General features: G+C 31.3%; 1 protein-coding gene across 3 annotated transcripts in view; it reads right to left on the bottom strand.

Moving 5' to 3' along the window:
* LOC145276919 (NBAS subunit of NRZ tethering complex-like) overlaps nt 1–24,875 on the bottom strand; it is a 199,874-nt gene that overhangs the window by 146,155 nt on the left and 28,844 nt on the right. For 2 of the 3 annotated variants that reach the window (XM_080128386.1, XM_080128387.1), the window contains exons 12-15: nt 24,486–24,535; nt 18,713–18,856; nt 16,763–16,956; nt 12,952–13,008 (exon numbers count right to left, since the gene is read on the bottom strand). In XM_080128386.1, coding sequence (XP_079984512.1) covers nt 12,952–13,008; nt 16,763–16,956; nt 18,713–18,856; nt 24,486–24,535 — 445 coding nt within the window. The remainder of the gene's footprint in view (nt 1–12,951; nt 13,009–16,762; nt 16,957–18,712; nt 18,857–24,485; nt 24,536–24,875) is intronic. The other variant, XM_080128388.1, reaches the window with a different exon arrangement.

Raw genomic sequence — 24,875 nt, 5'->3', positions numbered from 1 at the left:
CTTTGAGAAAAAAAAAAAAATTCCTCAACTGTTTTTTTTTAAAGGCAAAAACTTACAAGTAAAATTTGACTAGTTTTTACCTATGGGAATACATATTTCTTTACACACAAGGCTAGACGGCTAACACAAACCTGTAGTTTTTACTGCCTTCTGTTCTAAATAAGAACAAACATTACTTCCGGTTTTTCGATAAGAACATAAAAATGCTTACGTAATGGTGCTTTTTTTTCAAATAGTCGTTTAAAAAATTCTTTTATTTAAAAAATAAATGGAATTTAAAATATAAATATGGATAAATTCTTAATGAAGAATGGAACTACACATTAGAATAGTATTTTTTATAGGTAAGTGATTTTTTGGAATTTATATCGATTTTTATAATCAAAGTAAGTAAAATTTCGTTGATTTTCTTCAACTCTTTTTTAAAGAAAACCGATTTAAAAAAAACAAATATTGCATAATTTGCTATTAAATCTGTTATTTTTTTAAAATTTGGTCTTTGCTCCTTTAATTGAAAAAAGAATTAGGGTTTGAATTACATTTTTCAAGTAGTTATAAGCTTGTAAAGATAGGAGGTCGAATTATTCAATTTTTTTCACACATTCTTAAGATCGGTTTCTGACACATGTCTATGTGGAACAAGAAAATTTGTAGCAATATTAACACATGTTTCACTGAAGAATAAAATTTAAATTAAAATCATAAAATATATGCATTTCCTTAACCTTACCACTAACCCTAAGTTCGAGTGGTATTATGAAAAAATAATGAAACACCGGAAGTCCATTAAATTCAATTCATTGTTTTTTACAGAATCATTAAAGCTCAATTTCGTCTTTATTTTCAACAAATTGCAATAAAACAAAAAAAAGGGTGGAAAAATATAGGTGCCCGGAAAACTCGTCCATTCATCAACGGAAAACTCGTCCGTTTTTTTTTAAATAAATATCGATTGAAAACACATTTTATGACCGTTCTTGAAGGAGATATTGTTTTTAAAGGGGACCACACACCCCATAATATTTAAGAAACAAAACAAAAAAAAAAGCGTTTATTCAGTTAAAAAAAAAAACGAGTAGTGTAGAGTGTTACTTTAAAACAAAAAAATGTCCGATATGAGAGGATCACATTTGGGAGTCTCGATAATTGCTCAAAAGTAGAAAATTAAAGAAAATACATATGTAGTTATAGTTTTAAAAAGAGCCCACCTCTCCAAAAGAAAATAAGGTACTCCTTGGGCATTCAGTTCCATGGCAGCCAGCATATTTATTTTATAGCTGCTCCCTTACAAAAAGCTAGCGCATGTGCAGATAAAATTTTTAATTTATTTATTTGCTTACATTGGCTTATTAACATTTTTAAAGAATATTAAAAAGAAAAGTAACTAAACCATTTATTGATAATTTCTCACTTTTACAAACAGGCAGATTTGCCATTTAGTTGTACAAATATCCACGAACCATGTAATCAATAAAAGGGACTCGTTCGGTCGACACTGTTATCCCGTTTAATGTAAACAGAGGTTTATCTACTGTAAAATTAAACCAAAATTTTATTTTTATTGTTCAATGTTTTTAATTTTAAATTATGAAATAAAACACATTTAATCATTTTAAAACTTCATCTTTCATTATTTATTTTCGAGAACAATATCTACTGTAAAATTAAACCAAAATTGGGGGGGGGAGGCAAATTTAACTAAGATTATCTTATTCAGCATAGTCGAAAACCTTTAAAAGTCATTATTTTCAAGAAAATTGTGGAGATGGACTAGCAGTGTCAGAAAACGCCATTAAAAATGTGTGATAAAAATATTGAATAATTCGACCTCCTATCTTTACAAGCTTATAACTACTTGAAAAATATAATTCAAACAATAATTTTTTTTCAATTAAAGGAGCAAAGACCAAATTTTAAAAAAATAACAGGTTTAATAGCAAATTATGCAATATTTGTTTTTTTTAAATCGGTTTTCTTTAAAAAAGATTTAAAGAAAATCAACAAATTTTAACTTATTCGATAAAATATATGTATATATAAATTCCAAAAAATCACTTACCTATAAAAAATACTATTCAATGGGTACTTCCATTCTTCATTATTAAGAATTTATCCATATTTATATTTTATATTCCATGTCCTTTTTAAATAAAATACTTTTTTATGCAAGTATTAAAAAATACTGCGACTTCAGCTCGTCACAAATGGAAAAAAGAGGAGATAACCGTCTCCATTTCTTAGAGTTATGAACTATGGTGGTGTTGAACCACTAAAAACTTGCAAAGCTAGGTAGAAGAAACACTTAGAAAAATTAATGGCACTTATGCATGACAGTTATATGAGGCGAATGTTTTTATTTTAGTTTCAAGAACTGCCGACAGATGTGGTTTTTCAGGAGTCGATAACTCTTCCTTTTCTAAAAGTTAGTGCAAACTAAAATTATATTTTTATAAATTTTTATACAATCTTTCTGTATATTAATTTATTTTTATTTCGGACTATTATTCTCATCTTTATTAGTTGTTGTTTTTTGATCTTTTATTGGTTTTGTTTATTCACAACGTTTCGGCCAACTATTCCTCTGGCCTTCGTCAGGTGATAACCACGACGGATAGGAACTTCGAATCTCCTAACTGCATTCTCAGTCATCACTGCCATCCGTAGTTGTTGTCGTCTCACCACATTTTTGGCCAATTACCTCTGGCGCGCTTTAGGTGGGATTGAAATTCAGACAATATTCATCTGGAACTGTAGAGATTCAACGTCTCTATCAACTACGCCATGGGCCCCGAAGGGCGATCAAGGTTGGATTCTTTGATCTTATAAATCCACGTTTATTTATCTGATCTTCTATAGTCGGGTCCGTACCGATTGGTATATATATATATATATATATATATATATATATATATATATATATATATATTATTCCTTAATTGGAATTCATTTTTGAGATGAGCATTATATATTAATTTATTCTCATCTTTATTAGTTGTTGATATATATATATACCAATCTTTCTGTACAAAAAAAAAACAAATTATTCGTAAACCTCTATAGATGTTACATGTTTTTTAAATCATATTTTGCTACATTTTTACTTACTGAAATTATTTTTTTAAAATCTATAAAGGTTTCATGTTTTTATCATATTTATTTTATTTTCAGTTTGAATCACCCATTGAAAAAAAAATCATATTAATACATTAAAATTATATTTTGATACATTTATTATACAATAAATGTTTCGATTTTCATATATTTTGTGCTATTTATTTCGTTATTATATATTTTTGCGTTATCGTAAACACTTGTTTATTTTTGAGGTTCATATAATAATGGCCGCTAGATGGCAGTTCTCTTTCTAAGAACAGGGGTCGATAACTCATCTCTGATGCTAATATGTAACTGTCATACAGAAGTGCCAAATTAATTTTTTTTAAAACAAATGCAAACAAGTAAAAATATTTTTTTTTAAATATTATGGAGTGGATTCTCTTTTAAAAACTATCTTCTTCAGGGACGATCATAAAATGTGTTTTCAATCGAGTTATTCAATAATAGACCAGTTTTCCTACCTAGCAAAAATGTTGACGAATTTTCTATGGACGAGTCTTCCTAAATTCAAAGTATATATACAACAAATAAATGTTACCAAAGGCAAGATAAGTTACTAGTGCTTGTTTAAAGAGAGAGAACCTATTTAAAAAATCGATCTGTCGCTTCTCTTTGAACAAGCATTGTTACTCTTCCAACTACATAGATAACTTCAACTTGTGTGTGTGTAGTTTAACTTATTTTAAAGTTTTTTTTAGTTCAATAATATTAGTGTTAACTCTTTCAGTTACGATGAAAAAAAAAATAGCTGACATTACGGCCATGTGGAATCTCCATAACCAAAAATCAGGCAGAATCATTGAGTCACCAACCGTGAGAAAATGTAACAGTATGTTTTTATTACCAGTATTTTTGTATAATTTTCGATTTTTGAGCTTTTCTACGACCTGGAGGTTTCACTTCAAGTAACATTCGACGGGTTTACAATACTAAAAAGTAATCAATAAAACCGCTTTATTTTTTTGTAATGCTTGACACTACTTGTTTTTTGAATGGAATAAACATTTAAAAATAAAAACACTAAAACTCATCCAGCTAAGTAGAAAAGTATCTTATCATGGCTTTAGTAACATTTATTTGTTATGCATTTTTTTTTTTTTAACTTTTTCGAATCTCTGTGGATTGTAAACCAAACCAAACTACTTTAAAACACTCAAAGAAAAAAATAAAATAAATAAAAAATAGGCGGGGGATAGAAAAGTAACTTGTAGCAGCCGAAACTTGCTACAATCACAAGCAAGAGCTAATTTTCGCGGCTCGAGATTTAAAATCCATTTTCTCCTTGGCTTGTCCAATCACAAGCCAGCTCTCAATCACGTGACATAAAAGCAAATTTGAAACTCCTACCCTCTTTCCTTCTGATTCTTCCAGGCAGCAGACTTCGCCTGGGCCTTTGGCCCCAGGCTGAACGGGAGTACAAAAAGCTAACATGGCGACTTTCTAACTCCCATTTGTTTCCACGTGTGATACTCAAACGAACATTCTTTATCATGCTACAGACTCTCGTTGATACAGCGGCACACACACACACCTACAATACTTAAATACACTGAAGACTTTGCTCTTTCTTTCTCCTTTAACCGGACTCCTTCGTCCTGATGACTGCTGGCTGCATGATGCACGTGTGGATTGAGCTGTTCTCTCCTCAACAAGCAGGCAATATATTAATTCTATCTTTACACAAGAACACTTCCACCTACTAACCACTTGTACATGCTACTAATGAGGATGATAAATGAAGATGTTTATTAATATAGAATGAAACTCCATTTCGTTATCTCTTATTCTATAAACTTTTTTTGCTCATTTGTTGATTATTTGCTTCTTTTTTTTTGGCTGAGACAAAACTGATTTAATAAAGAATTTAAGATGAAAAAGAAAAACAAAACTCCATTCTTCATGTAATGAAACCCTTAAAATTAGTTTTATTTTTTACTTTTGATGAAATTAAATAGACAAACGAATAAATTAATGTACGCATTTAATTCAAGTTGGAGTTTGGATAGTTAAGATTTTCTTTCTTTTTTAAGCTTAATGACCTATCAATTACATGAGATACTCATTGACCGTTTATTAGTATCTCACATAATCGATAGGTATTGTTATGATGAGGGACCAGATTAACGGAGAGTGTCACCAGTGTTATGAGGGTGAATGTGATAATGTTTTTCTAGTACCTAGACATAAACAAAAACATTAAAAAGGTGTCAGCATCAGCATCAAGATGAAGTCGAATATAAGAATTTATAATATTGTTTTATTTAACATAGCAAGAAATAATAAATCATCTTTTTTTTTATTGTGGTTGTATTATAATATGCGTATATCGATTTAACATGCAGGAGAAAGATTAAATCGTCCATCGTTTAGCAACACATGGAAATGTTCTTGGAAACAGAGTCCTGGAAATATATGCTATGTTTTTAGAACTATGTATAGTCGCTAGGACTTTATATATTTTTTTCTTAAATAGAATCTGATAGAACTGGTGTTAAAAACTGTGTAAAAAAAAAAAAAAAAAAAGAGAAAAGAGAAATTCTTCTCCAACTGAGACAAAATGTTTTTCTTTAGAGAAAAATGTTTCTTTCTTTTTTAACCAAAAAGGAAATAAAATTTGTTTTCATAAATGTGTCTGATGCGACAAATGTTATTGGGGGGGGGGGGGTAATCCAGTGAGATTTAAGCGTTATATTAGCTGCAAAAACATTTTATTTTTTCTTCTTGTGTTTGCACCATGTGCTTAGCCTAGGGTCAAACTACAGAAGCCATGCTGATGATTTAACGTCAATAGACGGAGTCGGGCAAAGAGTAGCTCATTCCTGAAATTGCATGACGAACTGAATTAGATTTTGTGCTCAGTCCGTTTTATACACGTGGACCGGCTCCAGGAGAAGGTTATCAGAAAAAGAATTTAATAAGTGTTTTCTTTAAGCGCGAATTGGATGAAAAGTAGACGCCCTGTCACATTCTATAAAAGTCCATTCTATATATATATATATATATATATATATATATATATATATGCGGGTCTACCTTAGGGGTTGATCCTTGGACCTTTATTATTTCTAATATTCATAAATGACAACCCTAATAAAATTGTCTCTGAGATGCATATATTTGTTGATGACACCATGCTCTATAACAGGCACAAGGGGAAAACGAATAAACACATATCTAAGGCAATGGCAGAAACACTAGAGGAAGACCTCCAATCTGTAGTGGAATGGATACAAAAATGGATGATCACATTCAATACTGCCAAGACTAAGATTGTTTTCTTCAATAATTACAAGAAACCTTCTCAACCACCAATAGCAATGGCTAAAGATACATTACCTGAAAGTACTTCCTTCAGACTCCTTGGATTAACGTTCACAGGGAACATGAATTGGAACAGATACATCGAGAGTATTGCCAAAGCTGCTGCGAATAACGTGGGCTCTCTCTAGTGTGCTAGAAAGTTACTTACGCCTGAAAGTATCCTGTATCTCTACAAGGCCAATATTCGCCCATGTATGGAATATTGTGGTCACATTTGGGCTTGTGCATCTACTACTAATCCCTCACTCCTAGACAGGGTTCAAAAGAGAGTCACCAACCTGATAGGTGCTGAACTTCTGCATTTTGTTTTGCTATGACTGATAAATTCTTTTTAAGGTGATTTTGTGTGGTTTTACAACATTGCAAGTCAGACTTGGAATATTAAATATTATTAGATACTAACGGGGGTGCCCGAGTGGGGGGGGGGTTGTAAATGAAAACAATAATAAAAGGGAAAATAAAGAACAAGCGAATGAAAAAATGTTAAAACTTGTTTTAAAAATCGGAAAAAAACAAAAAAAAACAGCAAACGTGATGGAAAAAGAAAAAAAGGGAAAAAAAAGAATAAGTGAATGAAAAAAATGGCATAAATAACCCTGTTTAAATGTTAAAACTTTTTTAAACAATCAAAAAAAAACGAACCTGATGGAAAAATAAAAAAAGGGAAAATAAAGAATAAGCAAACAAAAAAATATGGTATAAATAACTGTTTAAATATCAAAACTTTAAAAATCGAAAATAAAATTCCATTTATGCGAACGTGCAACCTGAAGATAACGATACTGTCACCCTAATCATTGTTCCACGAATGCATCAGCTAGATAACATCATTTTTTTTTTTTCTATTTAAACAAATTCAAGAAAAAATGTTTTTCGTGCATGCATGTTTAACTAAATTGTCATGAAGGAACAATTTTTTGCTACCCTCCGTCACTGCAAACGTCTATTTCTATAGGAAAACATTGACTGTTTTTTTCTAATTCTCACATATTCGACCGAGACATTGCCCTTTCAAACGGTATCAGTTTCGACCCGGTCCAATGCCGCTGAGAACATTTTTAGGTAGATATCACATGCGTGTCCAAGTTTACGCGGCTTAATAGTTTTATGGCACACATACATGTAAACAAACACATACGCATGTGTATATGTGTAAACACAAGCACAGCACACACGTGCGGAAGCTTATGCGGCCTATTAGTTTAATGGCACACACACACACACACACACACACACACACACACACACAGCAACGTTTTTTTTTAATGTGCTAATACATGTGTAATGCATTGTCGGTGTGTTTAATGAAATAAGTAATAATCCAGAAGGTTTCTCTTTTGTATGTATGTAATCAGAAGAGGCCATATTGAAATCATTAATCTAGAATGTAGGGATGCTTAGAGTTCAGCCAATCAAAAGCCAGTGTATATGTAAAGGGAGGCATCATTAATTCTGTAGATGAAAAGTGGTAAGAGTATGTGATGTGTATGAATTCAGTAGTCAGTTAATGACGGCGTAGACACAGGAAAGTAAGAAAAAGTATAAATTCATGTGGTGAAAAATGGGGTCGTAAGAGGACTTACAGAATAGGGAGTATAATAGGAACTACTTCCTCTGTAGGTTATGATGACGATGATATCACTCCTAGTAATAAATGTAATATTTTAATATTACAAATTAATGTGTCTAAGATGTTGTTCTACAGTTAAATAAGGTAATGGCTAATAGTGTAAACATAATAAATTTGTATGTGCCATCTGCTGTTGTAAACCTACGGTATTTTGATCAAGAGGGGAAAAACTGCACCTCTTTTATTATATACACGGACTAAAGATTAGTTACCTGTCCTAAAAAGTTAGACTGTTCTAGGAATGAGAGATCATTTGATAAAAATTTATATGAAAAATGATCCCCCTACTTGAAATTTACACTTAATCGCCTAATAAAAGCAGAATCTCATTTTTTGGAGAAAGATAGCTAAGGGTCCTTTTAAATATAGATATAATTAATTTTTTTAAATTGACAAACTTCTAAATGTTTTCGCTTTATATATATTCTACATGATTTTTATATTGTGCTATTTTTCCCATTTATGCTCTTGTGCCATTTTTACCACCCTTCCATAATCTCCCCTTCAGAATGGTCCTAAAATCTATCAATTAATTCACGTATAAATTTGATGCCTGCGTTTTGTGAATTTCTTTTTCCATTTTTATTTTGCAAATATTAATCCCTATCTATATATCTATAAAAGTGAAATTTTTTTTGTTGTTGTTTTTTTTTTTTTCCAAAGGAATCAACACTTATCAAGGCTAGAGGCCACTCGAGGATAAGGGTTAATAAGTGTACAGTGGTCAATGGGACAATGTCGTAGTAATTGTTAGTGGAAATTTGGTAAATTGGATTACTTAAGGGGAACGACTCATCAAGAACTTCTTTGCGTTGGATTTGAAGACAACCATATTATAGTCAGCTGGAAAGCAAGCAAACGCAAGAGAGTTCCACAGGTGTGCAGTTCTAAGAAAGAAGCTGTGTTCATGGAATCTACATTTAGATTTAGGCACAGATAAAGAGTGTGGGAAATTATTGATAGTGTTTTCAGCTAGATGAGCGTATCTCGTGTAAGTTTGGCGAGGGGGGACCATAGATTGGAGCTCAGACGAGCACTTGCCATGAAAATAACAATAAAGCAGAGACGAGCTTGCAACGTCTCTTCTGTGAGAAAGTGGTTGCAGGGAAGAGAAAAGGGCATCCCCCACTAGGTTACGAAGTCTATTTTGAACTCTGGTAAGGCAGGATAAGATCTTTCTAGCAGCTCCTGCCCAGATGTGACAACAGTACTCCATCTTTGGACGTACCTGGCTCTTATATAGATAGAGAATTGCATCAGCAGTGAAATATTTACTGGATCGGTAGAAGGATCCCACCATTTGTCCAGCGACCTTGACAACAGATTTGATGTACGTTTGATTTCAGATCAGGAGTAATGGTCAAACCCAGGAGCTCATCAAAACATGTAGCCTTCCCTAGATGAGAGTCATTCATTTCAATTGATGCCAGATCGGGATCAGAGCATTGATGATATAAAGACAAAAGCTTGGTTTTAGATGTATTAAAAGTAACCAGCCACTTCTTTCCCCCATTGTACCACATGTTCAAGATCAGAGAAGAGAGAATCGGAGAGAACTTGGTCATTTACGGCATTTGATGTACTACCATAGATGGTAATGTTGTCAGCATAAATGTCTATGAATGATGTAAGGATGTGATTTGGAAGATCATTGATGTAGATGAGGAAGAGAGTTGGGCCCAGGATGGACCCCTGAGAGACTCCAGCATTAATACTGTGAGCTTCTGATTTCTGCCTCTCAACCACTACTCTTATGAACCTATCAGAGAGAAATTATTTAATAATTGAGAAGACATTTCCAGCCATACTATAACTGAAGATCTTGTAAAGTAAACCTTTATGCCATACTCTATCAAAGATATGTCAAGAGCAACTGCCCTAGAAAGGAAACCTCCATCAAGAGATTCACTAATCCTATGAGATATAACTGTAAGCACATCTGCTGCAGATCTAGCAGAACAGAAACCTTAGTGTATGTCACTAAGAAGTTTATTTTTGCTGAGGTGGTTGACTACTTCTCCATTTAACACACATTCCAGCAACTTACTCATGACACACAGGAGACTTATTGTTCTGTACTGGCAGATGATCGATCACCCGAATTATTAAATACAGGGCATACTGATGAGATTTTCCAGGGTGTTGGGAAGCAATTTTCTTCAAGACAACACTTAAACAGCTTTGTAAGCATGGGAGCTAGTTCTGGTTTAAGCTTTAGCTTTTTAAGCACCATAATAGGAATGCCATCAGGGCTAATTGCTTTACTGGAATCAAGGTTGATTAGCTTGGCAACAAGGAATATAGCCAATGTAAATAGTGCTAGACAGAATGTAAACAAGCCTATTCACAAAGGAAATAATTTTCCCAATCTGGCTAAAGTTTCTTTCAGGCAAAAAGCAATGTGCAATAAGAGACATTGTTCTTTGGCTTGTCAATGAAGGATCTTTCTGAAAACCTGTATCGTACATGACCTAGAAACACTGAAAAAGATTTGTCTTTAAGTTGAAAATTACTTGCTATGCCATTGTCTATATGTATCCCTCTTTCTATCAAATTGATTCTCATCACTTCTCCTCATGTTTTCCTTAGCCTTCCTCTGCTAACCAACTGCTAGCTTAAATCTTCTATGTCTACATACCTAAGAACACTCATTCCTTCAATAACACCATACTAAGAAAGTTTTCTGTTTTTCACACATCTTTCTATACTATCCAGGTTTAATCTTCCTCTGAGGTCATCAGATATAAGCCTTGCTTTAAGAATCGCATTACACATCTATTCTATCATTCTCATATCATTTTACACCATGCAACACATATCCTCAACTATTATTGGCCAGGTTTCAGTTCCATATATCATCACACCATGACTATAGTCGACCACCCTTAGGAAGTGGAAGAGGAAAGGTTTAGGAAGATAGACAAAAGAAACTTGACATGAGATTGTCGGTTTGAGTGTGACAAATGATGGGACCGAACAATAAATAGTGATATAATTAGTTTTATGACACTGGGGAGTGGTTATGAGTAAGCAACAAAAGTTGGACTTAACGACAGTATTTGGTTGGGAGTGTTTTACGACAGTACATTTACCAACAGTCCAATTGCAACATTACTGACTAATGATAGTTATTGAGTTGGATGTTTACAGCAGTTCAGGGCTATAGACAGTTGGAGACAGATCGTGGCTTGGACTAGGTTGGAAAAGCTTTGAAAGATGGAGATTAACTGACAGCAACTAACTGACATGGCCTCAACAGCACGTGGATATTGACTAACATGTAGAAGGTAGATGGGGACAAACACACTCCTAGTTCAACTATAAATGTAAAGCATCGGATTCTGTGTTTTCTTTATGTTGAGTTTTATTTTATTTTCTTACTTGTGAACCCATGTGCTCTCTATCAACAGTCGTCATTGTGAACAAGATGACGACAGGGCCAGAACTAGAATGATGAAAGATGAAGAACAAAGCCACAACAAAAAATGTTGAGATGGCAAGCTGTCAGTGGGGCCATGTGGTGGCACAGGTTGACAGTTGTAATGTTCTGCTCGTTAATAATGGCAGAAGTTTCCTGAATTCTTTTAATAACACTAGCATCTGTTTCTTTCTGTACTCAAATGGTATCACCAAATAAACAAAATAAATGACTTCAATAGCTTCACCATGCAAATATACTTTCTTCACATTTGAGTTCTCATTAATCTCCATAGCATTACATTTCTTGCACATTAATTCGAAATGTTCTTACTTTTTGTGCATGAGTGTCAAGCAGCCAATTGGACAAATATTTGACAAGAGAGGATAACTTATAACTAGGGCTATGACAACAGCATATTCTTTTCATTGTTTTGACTCTTGAGTATATATCTGTTAATATCTTGTTTTTTATATAGATGGATGTGGTTCTTGGTTGATTAATTGTGTCTGTGTCAGATATATACCCGAGAGTCAAAAGAATGAAAAGAATATTCTGTTGTCACAGTCCTACTTATAACACATCTAATAATTTTGCTGATTATTCTGAAATTTATTTCTAACCATTAGGAGAGAAGTAAATTTTTTTTAAAAATGTTTCATCTTTTTTTAAATATATTTTGTATGTTTTATTATATCATTTCTTACTCCAATCAACAAAATTTTCTCCATCACAATCTTCGTAATGGGAGGTAAAGCCAAACTAAGAATTTCCAGTGATATCAACATCCTCAACTGAAACTTCAAATTCAGTTAGTGTTTTGGCTTTAATGAAAAGCATGTTTTAAATTCTAGAACAACAGTTATTTTAATTCATTTGTTTGGTTTTAGTTAGCTAATTTTTTTTTTTTTTTTTTTGCTTTGGTCGAATGTATGAAATAAGTAAAAATTAAATTCAAAATACAATATTAAGCTAGCTTATTTTAGATAAACTTGAAAAAGGTACACAAGTTCTTTTAAAAAGAATTGTAAACTGGAAATTGGAAATTTTATAGCAAATATATTGTTCATAAATCACACTACAGCAAATCTGTTAAAGAAAAAGGTTGTTTTGTTGCTGGGTTGTGAGCATATTTTTAATGGTAGAATAATCTATTAATATCATGTTTATATATTTATTCACTTCAAAAAATATTCATTTTTGTAAATTAGTCATTTTAATATAAAAAGAAAAAATCGAGTAAAAAATAATGAAATTGATGAATGACTAATACAAGAAAATAATGAATACTCAATATGTTAGCTTAACAATTGTTTTTTACTGCAAATAATAACAATACAAAAGTATTGACTGACGACTATGAAACTAAAATAACAATATAAATCAGAAATACAACCAACAGGTTGGGCAAATAATGATAAAAAATTAAACAGTAAACAAACATGTTAACTTTTAATCACCATACCACACAATGTTTTGTTTTGGAATACTGTATCTGTCTTTCTTTAATATTTGATTGTCACTGAAAAGTAGCAAAATAAACCAAAGACATTATTTTTTGTTACAGGTTGCGAAAAATGTGTAAAATGGTAATAGAAAAAAAATATAGGCATTCACCAAAATAAAAATAACAAAATTTATGATTGGGGACTGATTCTTTCTTTTGATCATTGGGATGCAACCAACCAGTATTTCTTCGAAGCTTCCTCTGAACCTGGACGCATAACTTCATTGACCTTCTTATTTGAAACAATTTGTACAATATTATAAGGGATATATATATATATATATATATATATATATATATATATATATATATATACATTAAAAATATATTTTTTTATATATAAACTCAAGAATATATATATATATATATATATATATGTGTGTGTGTGTGTGTGTACGTGCATGAGTGTGTTTAGGAAGCATGTTTTCATTCAGGCAAATATTATTAAATAACAGTTTTTTGTTTGATAAAACTTTTTATTTTTTCAATTTTTCAACTAGTCTATTTAGTATTTAAATCAAATTGGCATAAGTTTTGTAGGGTTATATATATATATATAGACCAATTCCACCGGGAATGCTAAATAGACTACTTGAAAATTTGAAAAACTTTTACAAGAAGTCTTATCTATGTTCATATTCATGAATAGGCTTAGAATCTACATTCGTAACACTCTCCCTTAACTAGAGAGCACAATCTAGAATCAGATGACTAGGCCTTTATATGTTTTAGTCTAGCCTTATAAAACAATGCATTAGTTACTTATATTTTCCCTACTGTTCTCCCTCAAATCAGGACTGTACCCTAATCAATCATATCTCTGATAGTATAGATACAGCATTCTCCTTAGATACTAACGCCCAGATACATAATTTTAGGATTCTAATGTCCACCACAGTAGTTGGCTTGATTTCTTGAGTTATGTAGATGCAGCTGGTAGCAGCACATATAGCTTGTCTATAGCTCATTCCCTAACAGACAATCACATTCCTGACCTCCTCAGATTATGAAGATCAACAAGCCTCATTTCTAGATCTATTCCTAACTACAGTACCCAATGATTGTGTGACAAATATCTATAGCTCGCTTAGGAACAATGATCACCTTTTGATATTCGTTGGCATCATCCTAAGTTTTCAACCCCAAGCTGAGGAGCTGTTGCTAAAAATGACAAGATGCTTTAAAAAGGCTGATTGAGGAGCCATCAGAAAATACATTAGAGAGACAACATGGATTAATATCTTTTGTCTTCCTGCCGAACAGTGTGTCAATGAGACAACTGAATGGTGCAAAGCAGGCATCGAGTACACGTTCCCACATGGAAATACTATAACAAGCCCCATTCTCCTCAATGATTCACTTCAACTTGTGCTGCAGCCATTGCTAAAAGATAGCATGCATTCTCCCAATTTAACTCCACTTTAGAATCCTCAAACTAATCCCTCAAATTTCCCTTCGTAGACAGAAGCCCTAGTAAATTTGAAAATCACTTTTCATATCCGTAATATCATAAAAAACAAGACAACTCCAAAACATGTGGTCCAGATCGTATCCTTGCTATACTAATTAAGAAATTCTCCGCTGAGCTAGCTCCTGTCCTTTAAGTCTTCAACAAATGCCCAACCAAGTTTTGCTTCCCTGATAGCTGGAAAATTGCCTTTGTAGTACTCACCCAAGTCATCACCTCAGAGTAATTCCCATAGACAGCTCAAGTGAAACTCTCTTGAGAGTGCCTACAGGACTATAATGGAAGACTAATCCATGGTGAACTCCAACCTTTGACATTGAAACTTTCACATTCATCCACCTGCACTCTACTACTAATGTTCATATATGAGATGGACAAATCACTCGTCTAAGTCCATCTTTCGCATTGTCCACCATAACTCTTTTCTGGGAACTTTGTTAAAAGCTTTCCCTAAGTACACCAATGTCATACTGAGTTTCCTGTTTGCACATACAGATATCTCCTGTAGTTAGCGAATGATACCAGAATTCAAGAATTCTGGCGAAAGAATTGACCCACTCAATTATCAGTTTTCTCTCTCTCTTTCATGGTTTAATCAATAAAACACTAGTCCAACATCTTGTAAATGCTAAGCTTTTTTTCTGACCAACAGTATGCATTTAGGCAAGCCTGTTCTACTGCAAATATTTTAACAGTCATCTCTGAATGCATGTTTTTTGCACTGGATAAAGAAAAAGAAACTAAAGCTGTAGCCTTTGATATATCCAAAGATTTTGACAAGGTTTCACAAAAATTAAATCGAATGATATTTCTGGACAAATAATTAACATAATCAGATCCTTCCTATACAAGAGAAAAAATTGGGTTGTCCTTGATCGTATGTCTAAACACCATCACATTAATGTAGGTGTTCCTCAGAGGTCGATCCTTAGACATTTATTATTCCTGATATTCATAAATGACCTCCCTGATGAAATTGTGTCTGAGAATCACACTATATAAACGACATGATGACAAAAATGAATGTACACATATCCAAAGTAATGGCAAAAACCTTATAAAATGACCTTCAATCAAGTGGAATAAGGCAGTAAATGGTTGGTAACATTTAATGCTACTAATTCTAAGCTTCTTTTTTTTAACAACTACAAAAACCTTAACCACTGATTGATATGACAAATAACACCCTATCTGAGAGCCCATCTTTCAAACTGCTTGGTCTAACATTCACAGGAAACATGAATTAGAACAAACATATCAAGGATATTGCCAAGTAAAGAAAGTGGACTCCCTCTACCGTACTATAAAATTACTCACACCAGAAAACATTCTATATATTGACTAAACCACAGTTTATCCATGCATGGAGTATTGGTATCACATCTGGGTTGGTGTATCTCCCACTAGTCTCTCATTCTAAGACAGAGTTTAAAAGAGAGTGTCAAATCTAATAAGTTCCGCACTGTCAGCCAAGTTTCAGCGTCTGTTCCATCACCACAATGTTACATCTCTGTGCCTGTTTTGCAAGTTGTTGGAATGTGCTCTGATGAACTCATAGCACTTGTAGCCCCTTGACGTACATACCAAAACTAACCCAACAAGCAGAAAAATCCCACCCCTTACATTGTTGAGGTCCCTAGATGCTAGAAAGCCTTCTACTCTAATAGTTTATTTTCTTGGATTGCTAAACTTTAAAATTCCTTTCCTGTTTCCCTGACTGTACTAACCTAAGTTTAAATACAATATGAACAGACATCTTGCTACTCAACTTCCCACAGTCCCCTGTTGGACACAATCCCAAGTAGTAGTACCTTATATTCCGAGTGGCAATATTGCCTTGTTTGGAGTGAAAAAGAATATAAAAAAACATCTGCCTTAATATACAGATATCTATCAGAATGTATTCTGTAAACTATATTGCATACTGTAATAATTTTAAGTGAAAGAAATATAAGTTTCTCATAAAGCAAAAAATTGCCATCTGCAAAAAAAACAATTTAGTGTAACAAATCTCTAGTCTATGTCAAAAAGATATTTTTTCACTTGTAAAATCATTTTGTTGAAATAAAATGACAAAACTGCAAAAAATGCCAACCAAATATATGATGTTTTTCATGGCTTTCCAAACTATTTCCTTAAAAATACACAACCATTTGAACCCATTTTCATGTCACTGTTAATACAAATACACCATCAAATTAAACATTATTTCATAGTTTAACCCTTTGAAAGCAAATAACAGATATGTCTAAAAAAAAGCTTGAGATAATAAACAAACAAGCAAAATATGATTAAACTTACTTGGCTTTTTTGTGCATTGGTTTAAAGCATTCATTATCCGATACGTAATACAATATTTGTTTTGTGTATTGCGTAACTTTTCTCATCCAAGACATTTCTTCATCATCACTGTCATCAAACAGATCGTCATCAGACAAGGAACTGTTATTTGAGGTGTTTCTTAAGCTGTGCTGAGTCACAAATTTGCAAGCACACTGAAAGATAAAATATGATTAAACCAATATTTTCCTAAATACATTTGAATAAAATTGTATTATAGAATAATTATTAGACTATTAATAAAATAACAATAAAAACTAATAAACAGCAAAATACTTATAGTTTATGCAACTTTATTATTCCATTCTGTTGATAATATTTTAAATGCACTATGCGTTTTCTCAAATAAATATATTTAGCAACATGCAATATATTTAAGGATAAACTCAAAATAAAAACAGACCCATCTCTAAAATGTAATATTCAGTCAATATAAATGGAATAATATATAGAAAATTTGCCAAATCTGCTGCAAATAAGTCCATGTTGCACTTTCGCAGTATGGCATATCTGTGCTTGTTCTACATATTCTTCCAAATGAGGTAAATATGCAACACAAGTGTTGAATGAAGAATACGCATTAGGTACTAGGGCTTGACAAGAACAAACTAAAGTGGAGTGCTGCAAGTCAACTGACTGTTTAGAAAAATATTTGGATTGTTCAGCCACAAAGATACCATTCTTAGACAAAATGGATCACCATCCATGGCCAATAGGTGGTGATCCATACCCTGTTGCAGAGGTGTAGTTGGTTATATTCTATAACTCAACTAACTCACGAGAGAATGGAATATAATTAACATAGTAATATAAAAATGTATAGTAGTAAAATGTAAGTTACTAATAATTTGGTTGGAGTTTTAGATACAAAAGGGCATTATGAAAATTTCATAAAAATCGGAGGTATCTGAATTGTTCACCCTTCTCTCTTTATCCACCCTTGCATAAAACTAAATTAAACTAAATATAGCCCATGTTACTCACCTAAGTCATCACCGCAGAGTAATTCCCATAGACAGCTCAAGTGAAACTCTCTTGAAAGTGCCTACAGAATTATAATGGAAAGACTAATCCATGGTGAACTCTAACCTTTGACATTGAAACTTTCACAATCATCCACCTGCACTCTACTAATAATGTTCATATATGAAATGGACAAACCACTCTTCTAAGTCTATCTTTCGCATTGCCCACCATAGCACTTTTCTGGGAACTTTGTTAAAAGCTTTCCCCAAGTACACCAATGTCATACTGAGTTTCCTGTTTGCACATACAGATATCTCGTGCAGTTAGCGAATGATGACAGATACAAAACCAAACTGCATCAGATCTATATAAACCTGCTGTTTGATGATGTTGTCTACTACATGTTCAATCATTTGCATTCCTGTTTATAGGAGCTCCAGGCTTTTATAATTACCATGTGACCATGCATCACCTTTCACCTTTATAGCAATTAATAATGTAACTCTCACCCCTACACTCTGGCACTCTTTTCCTTTGCTATGTTTGACTAGATTAGAATGCCAATGTAAGCACATGTTTTCACATACTATTACTTCTATTATTAATGGAGATTTTGTATTTCTTTGTCAGAAGCCAAAACTACACTATTACTATCTGTTAATGCTCAATTCAGTTTACTGTACTATTTCAAACTAATGCAATAGCCTTCAATGCTCAACATCTTAATAAAAAACAATTCCTCCAAGTTGTATTGGTTTTAGCATCGCAAATTCTCTTTTGAAAAAAAAAAAAATGATAAATCTCTTAGTCAACAAGAGTTATTTCCCTTGCATCAGTATCATGCACACCCTCCAAACTATCATTTTAATGAAGTTCTGGAAGCAAATACAAAAAAATTGGAAATAACACAGTAGATTGTAGTAAAAGGGAATAAAGTCTTCTTACCTCTAAGCCCAAAAACCGTCCATCAAAAGTGTTAGTAACTCGAGGTGCAGGTTCAAACCATTCTGGTGTTTCACCAAGCATATTTTTCAAAGATTTTGTTGACGATAAACTTACAGAACCTTGACATCGAGCTAAAATTAATGCCTAGAACATGAAAGAATAAAGATTAACAAAAGACAAAGAAATAAAAAATATATTCCTACTAAAAATTAGTACAAATAATCATATTTCTATTTTTTTGTAAAGTACATTTTAGAAAATTTTGTTGATCACCAAATATTTTAAAATTTCAATATTATTTTACTAGTGTACACTCTAAAAAACGACAGGAAAAATTTTGTTGATCACCAAATATTTTAAAATTTCAATTAATATTATTTTACTAGTGTACACTCTAAAAAATGACAGGAAAAATTTTGTTGATCACCAAATATTTTAAAATTTCAATTAATATTATTTTACTAGTGTACACTAAAAAACGACAGGAAAAATTTTGTTGATCACCAAATATTTTAAAATTTCAATTAATATTATTTTACTAGTGTACACTAAAAAACGACAGGAAAAATTTTGTTGATCACCAAATATTTTAAAATTTCAATTAATATTATTTTACTAGTGTACACTCTAAAAAATGACAGGAAAAATTTTGTTGATCACCAAATATTTTAAAATTTCAATTAATATTATTTTACTAGTGTACACTAAAAAACGACAGGAAAAATTTTGTTGATCACCAAATATTTTAAATTTTCAATTAATATTATTTTACTAGTGTACACTCTAAAAAACGACAGGAAAAATTTTGTTGATCACCAAATATTTTAAAATTTCAATTAATATTATTTTACTAGTGTACACTCTAAAAAATGACAGGAAAAATTTTGTTGATCACCAAATATTTTAAAATTTCAATTAATATTATTTTACTAGTGTACACTAAAAAACGACAGGAAAAATTTTGTTGATCACCAAATATTTTAAAATTTCAATTAATATTATTTTACTAGTGTACACTCTAAAAAATGACAGGAAAAATTTTGTTGATCACCAAATATTTTAAAATTTCAATTAATATTATTTTACTAGTGTACACTAAAAAACGACAGGAAAAATTTTGTTGATCACCAAATATTTTAAAATTTCAATTAATATTATTTTACTAGTGTACACTAAAAAACGACAGGAAAAATTTTGTTGATCACCAAATATTTTAAAATTTCAATTAATATTATTTTACTAGTGTACACTAAAAAACGACAGGAAAAATTTTGTTGATCACCAAATATTTTAAAATTTCAATTAATATTATTTTACTAGTGTACACTCTAAAAAATGACAGGAAAAATTTTGTTGATCACCAAATATTTTAAAATTTCAATTAATATTATTTTACTAGTGTACACTAAAAAACGACAGGAAAAATTTTGTTGATCACCAAATATTTTAAAATTTCAATTAATATTATTTTACTAGTGTACACTAAAAAACGACAGGAAAAATTTTGTTGATCACCAAATATTTTAAAATTTCAATTAATATTATTTTACTAGTGTACACTAAAAAAACGACAGGAAAAATTTTGTTGATCACCAAATATTTTAAAATTTCAATTAATATTATTTTACTAGTGTACACTCTAAAAAATGACAGGAAAAATTTTGTTGATCACCAAATATTTTAAAATTTCAATTAATATTATTTTACTAGTGTACACTCTAAAAAATGACAGGAAAAATTTTGTTGATCACCAAATATTTTAAAATTTCAATTAATATTATTTTACTAGTGTACACTAAAAAACGACAGGAAAAATTTTGTTGATCACCAAATATTTTAAATTTTCAATTAATATTATTTTACTAGTGTACACTCAAAAAAACGACAGGAAAAATTTTGTTGATCACCAAATATTTTAAAATTTCAATTAATATTATTTTACTAGTGTACACTCTAAAAAACGACAGGAAAAATTTTGTTGATCACCAAATATTTTAAAATTTCAATTAATATTATTTTACTAGTGTACACTCTAAAAAACGACAGGAAAAACTTTGTTGATCACCAAATATTTTAAAATTTCAATTAATATTATTTTACTAGTGTACACTCTAAAAAACGACAGGAAAAATTTTGTTGATCACCAAATATTTTAAAATTTCAATTAATATTATTTTACTAGTGTACACTCTAAAAAACGACAGGAAAAATTTTGTTGATCACCAAATATTTTAAAATTTCAATTAATATTATTTTACTAGTGTACACTCTAAAAAACGACAGGAAAAATTTTGTTGATCACCAAATATTTTAAAATTTCAATTAATATTATTTTACTAGTGTACACTCTAAAAAACGACAGGAAAAATTTTGTTGATCACCAAATATTTTAAAATTTCAATTAATATTATTTTACTAGTGTACACTCAAAAAAACGACAGGAAAAATTTTGTTGATCACCAAATATTTTAAAATTTCAATTAATATTATTTTACTAGTGTACACTCTAAAAAACGACAGGAAAAATTTTGTTGATCACCAAATATTTTAAAATTTCAATTAATATTATTTTACTAGTGTACACTCTAAAAAACGACAGGAAAAATTTTGTTGATCACCAAATATTTTAAAATTTCAATTAATATTATTTTACTAGTGTACACTCTAAAAAATGACAGGAAAAATTTTGTTGATCACCAAATATTTTAAATTTTCAATTAATATTATTTTACTAGTGTACACTCAAAAAAACGACAAGAAAAATTTTGTTGATCACCAAATATTTTAAAATTTCAATTAATATTATTTTACTAGTGTACACTCTAAAAAACGACAGGAAAAATTTTGTTGATCACCAAATATTTTAAAATTTCAATTAATATTATTTTACTAGTGTACACTCTAAAAAACGACAGGAAAAATTTTGTTGATCACCAAATATTTTAAAATTTCAATTAATATTATTTTACTAGTGTACACTCTAAAAAACGACAGGAAAAATTTTGCTTTGTTAGGGTTTGTACTAATATTCATATAAAATAACATTTCAATCCGTGAAATTAAAAGAGAAAAAAGAAAATGTCTCAATCTGCAAGTATTTTTCTTTCTTTTTTTTTTATATCAACATTAGTGTGTACACTAAAGAAGCATAATTTTTTCTATCATGCAATAAGTAATGCCCCTTACCCACTTCCCATAGCAGTAAAGCAATGAAACTTGACACAGTTATTAGTCTTTCTCTACATAGGAACAACATTGATGCAGCTCTGGAGACCGTTTTTGTAGAGCAATCCAGGTTGGTCATCCAACCACGATGTGACTTCAGAAATCAAGGCTGCATCATCTGGGAAACGCTTTGCTTTCAAAAACAACTTCATGGCTGGGAAGAGGTGAAAGTCAGAGGGTGCAAGGTCAGTAGAGTAGGGAGGATTTCATAATCACACACCCATGCTTCTGACCTGGCGACATGCGAGTTGTGGGCCGGAGCGTTGTCCTGCAGGAGGAAGGTACCTTTGCTGATCTTGCCCCGCCGCTTGATACCTTCCCTTAATTTCCTCAAAAGTTAAGCATAATAGGCTCCTGTAATTGTGGTAACCTTTGCCAGGAAATATGTCATCACTACTCCGTCTTCCAAAATGACAGCCTCAACTTGACGGACAGATGCCTCATCAGTGGCAGAAGGGGGGGGGCAGGTCTGGGAGCTGTTTCCACAGACTTCCGGTCATGTTTGAATTCCCGATGCCAGCGTTTTACAAGGTCATATGATGGGGCATTATCATCAAAAGTCTCCTGTGGTGTGCGTCCTTTCAAATACAAAAACCGGATCACTGCTCAACATTCAACAGGATCCATTTCACACCTGACTCAGTTCAAACACCTGTAAAACAGAAACCACAATCAGTTCAGAGCTGTAATTTGCCACATAACCCGTAGAGATATAAATTATTCCACATGCAAAATTTCAGCTAGATCAGACAACTGGAGGTGGGTCAGGGGCATTACTTATTGCATGTCCGTCGTACAAAGGATGTATATTTATACAATATATTCCATATTTTTTCCCAATTCTGATAAATTACCAATTCTGTTTGAAATTCTCAATTCCAATTCTTTTAAAATTTCAAAATTTATAATTGAAGATTTAATGCTTTTTAAAAATGTTCAGATGACTAAAATCCCTGTGTAAAATCTGCCTATATCTTTGCAAAATGTAAAAAATATACTTGGGAGGGGTGTATATTACAAGAGTAGATCTTTCTAAATATTTTTCTCAAATGTTTTCCTCGTAATTGATAGAAAATTGTGAGACAAACAAAGTCGATTTGCATTTGTTTATCATTAATGCTATTTGAAATTTTTACAAACAATTAAAAAGAATTGATGATTGGTATGCAAAATAAAAAAGACAGTATAAAAAAACCTATCTCCATGTTAAGAATGAGTCTCTACATAATAATGTTACAATTTAACATGGGGGTGGGGTTATATTTACTATTCTCTATCTTCCTTCTATAAAAGAATATTCGGTACTTGTACAGTTTAATCAAGACATTAAAAAATAAAAATATTGTAAAAAGCTTTTATTGCACGTATCCGTTATGGGACAAAGTTCTCCGAAAAAAATTTCATTTAATTTCATCAAGTAGTTTGTATTTTTACAGTGAAAAAACAATTTGTTATGATACCGAGCAAAAGGTTTGATTTTTAGGAAGAAAAGCTAGTATTAAAGATGGGGTGTTGGCGCTTTAAATTGAGTTATCTCCCCATGGCGTGTTCAACAAATTCCATAAGGGCTGACTTCAACGCGCTCTCATAAGAATGTGTTTTTCCACTGCAAAAAAAAAACAAAAAAAAACTACTCGATCAAATTAAATGAATTTTTTTTTCTGAGATCTTCAGTCCAAAACGGATACGTACAATATAACCTTTTTTTCGACATTTTCATTTTTGAATATCTTGATTAAACTGTGCAAGTGCCGAATATTCATATTTTTCTCCTAACCATAAAAATTTGGTCAGTTATTACATTGATTTGTTTTACTGTAAAAAGAAAAACAAGAAACACATGACAATACTAATAATGATAATGGCAAATTTGTAGATTAATAGATTTAGCTAAATGACTCCCCCAAAATTAGATATGTTTTTTAGATGATTATATGGAGGAATAAAAAAGAAAATTATTTAAAAATTTGGAGTAGAGAACAGTTTTGTTTATAAATTTAACAAAATGTTGATCTCCAGTTCATTCTTTTTAGAGATATTCACTAAATTTTTTACCACTAATATAATCGCCCAAAAATCAGAAAATTTTTGCCCTCTTTTCTTTATTATCTGTTCAAATGAAAAAGTTTGTATAAAAGAAGAACTATTTAAAATCTGATTTCATAGGGAAAAAGTTTGACCTGAAGACGCTGCTTTTCAAAAAGAGTTGCAGCAGAAACATGTATGCAAATATGTAGCCAATAATGTTTGTATAAAGAAATATTCTATATAGATATATACACACACACATATTGCTCTTTATTATAGCGTTGAGGATATTAAACATATCATATTCATTATAGGTTTTTAACTAAGATGAAATAAAACCATTTTTTGGAATAATATTCAAATAAAATGAAATTTATGACCAAATTCCACTTGATAAAACAAATACATAATTAGTACAATAGCAAAGAAAATAATTTCTACCTAAAATCTTACTATAATAAATATTTCAAAGTTTTCCAGGTTGTGAAAATGCATAGCGATATATGAATTAATGACTTACCTCTTCAGACCACCAGTTGACATCAAGTAAATTTCTGGACAGAATCAAGTCTAAAAAATATTTAAATGGTGAATATCCATTATTTATATTACATTAAAACATAGTGAACATGTTTATGAAATAGCCCATTCACCTAATCTCAATGCAGTAGAAACTGATAATAAGCAACAAAAACAAAATTAAAGAAATTTGCAACACATTCTATACTAAATATTTTGAGATAACTGGTCATTGCATTTCAGTCATTAGATAAAGGTTTGAGAGAGAGTGGCATGTAAAGTGGGGAGACACATTAAAACTGATGAAGAAAAGGGACAGGAGCAATATTCTACATGCTTGCAGAACAGATGATTTGCCAGTGTACATAACATTTATCAATAACAAAAAAGG

This window comes from Euprymna scolopes, chromosome 5 (genome assembly GCF_053919585.1).
Source record: "Euprymna scolopes isolate OS-2025 chromosome 5, ASM5391958v1, whole genome shotgun sequence".
Classification (NCBI taxonomy): domain Eukaryota; kingdom Metazoa; phylum Mollusca; class Cephalopoda; order Sepiida; family Sepiolidae; genus Euprymna; species Euprymna scolopes.
The sequence above is the reverse complement of the archived record's forward strand: the minus strand, read 5'-3'. Positions and strand labels throughout refer to the sequence as shown.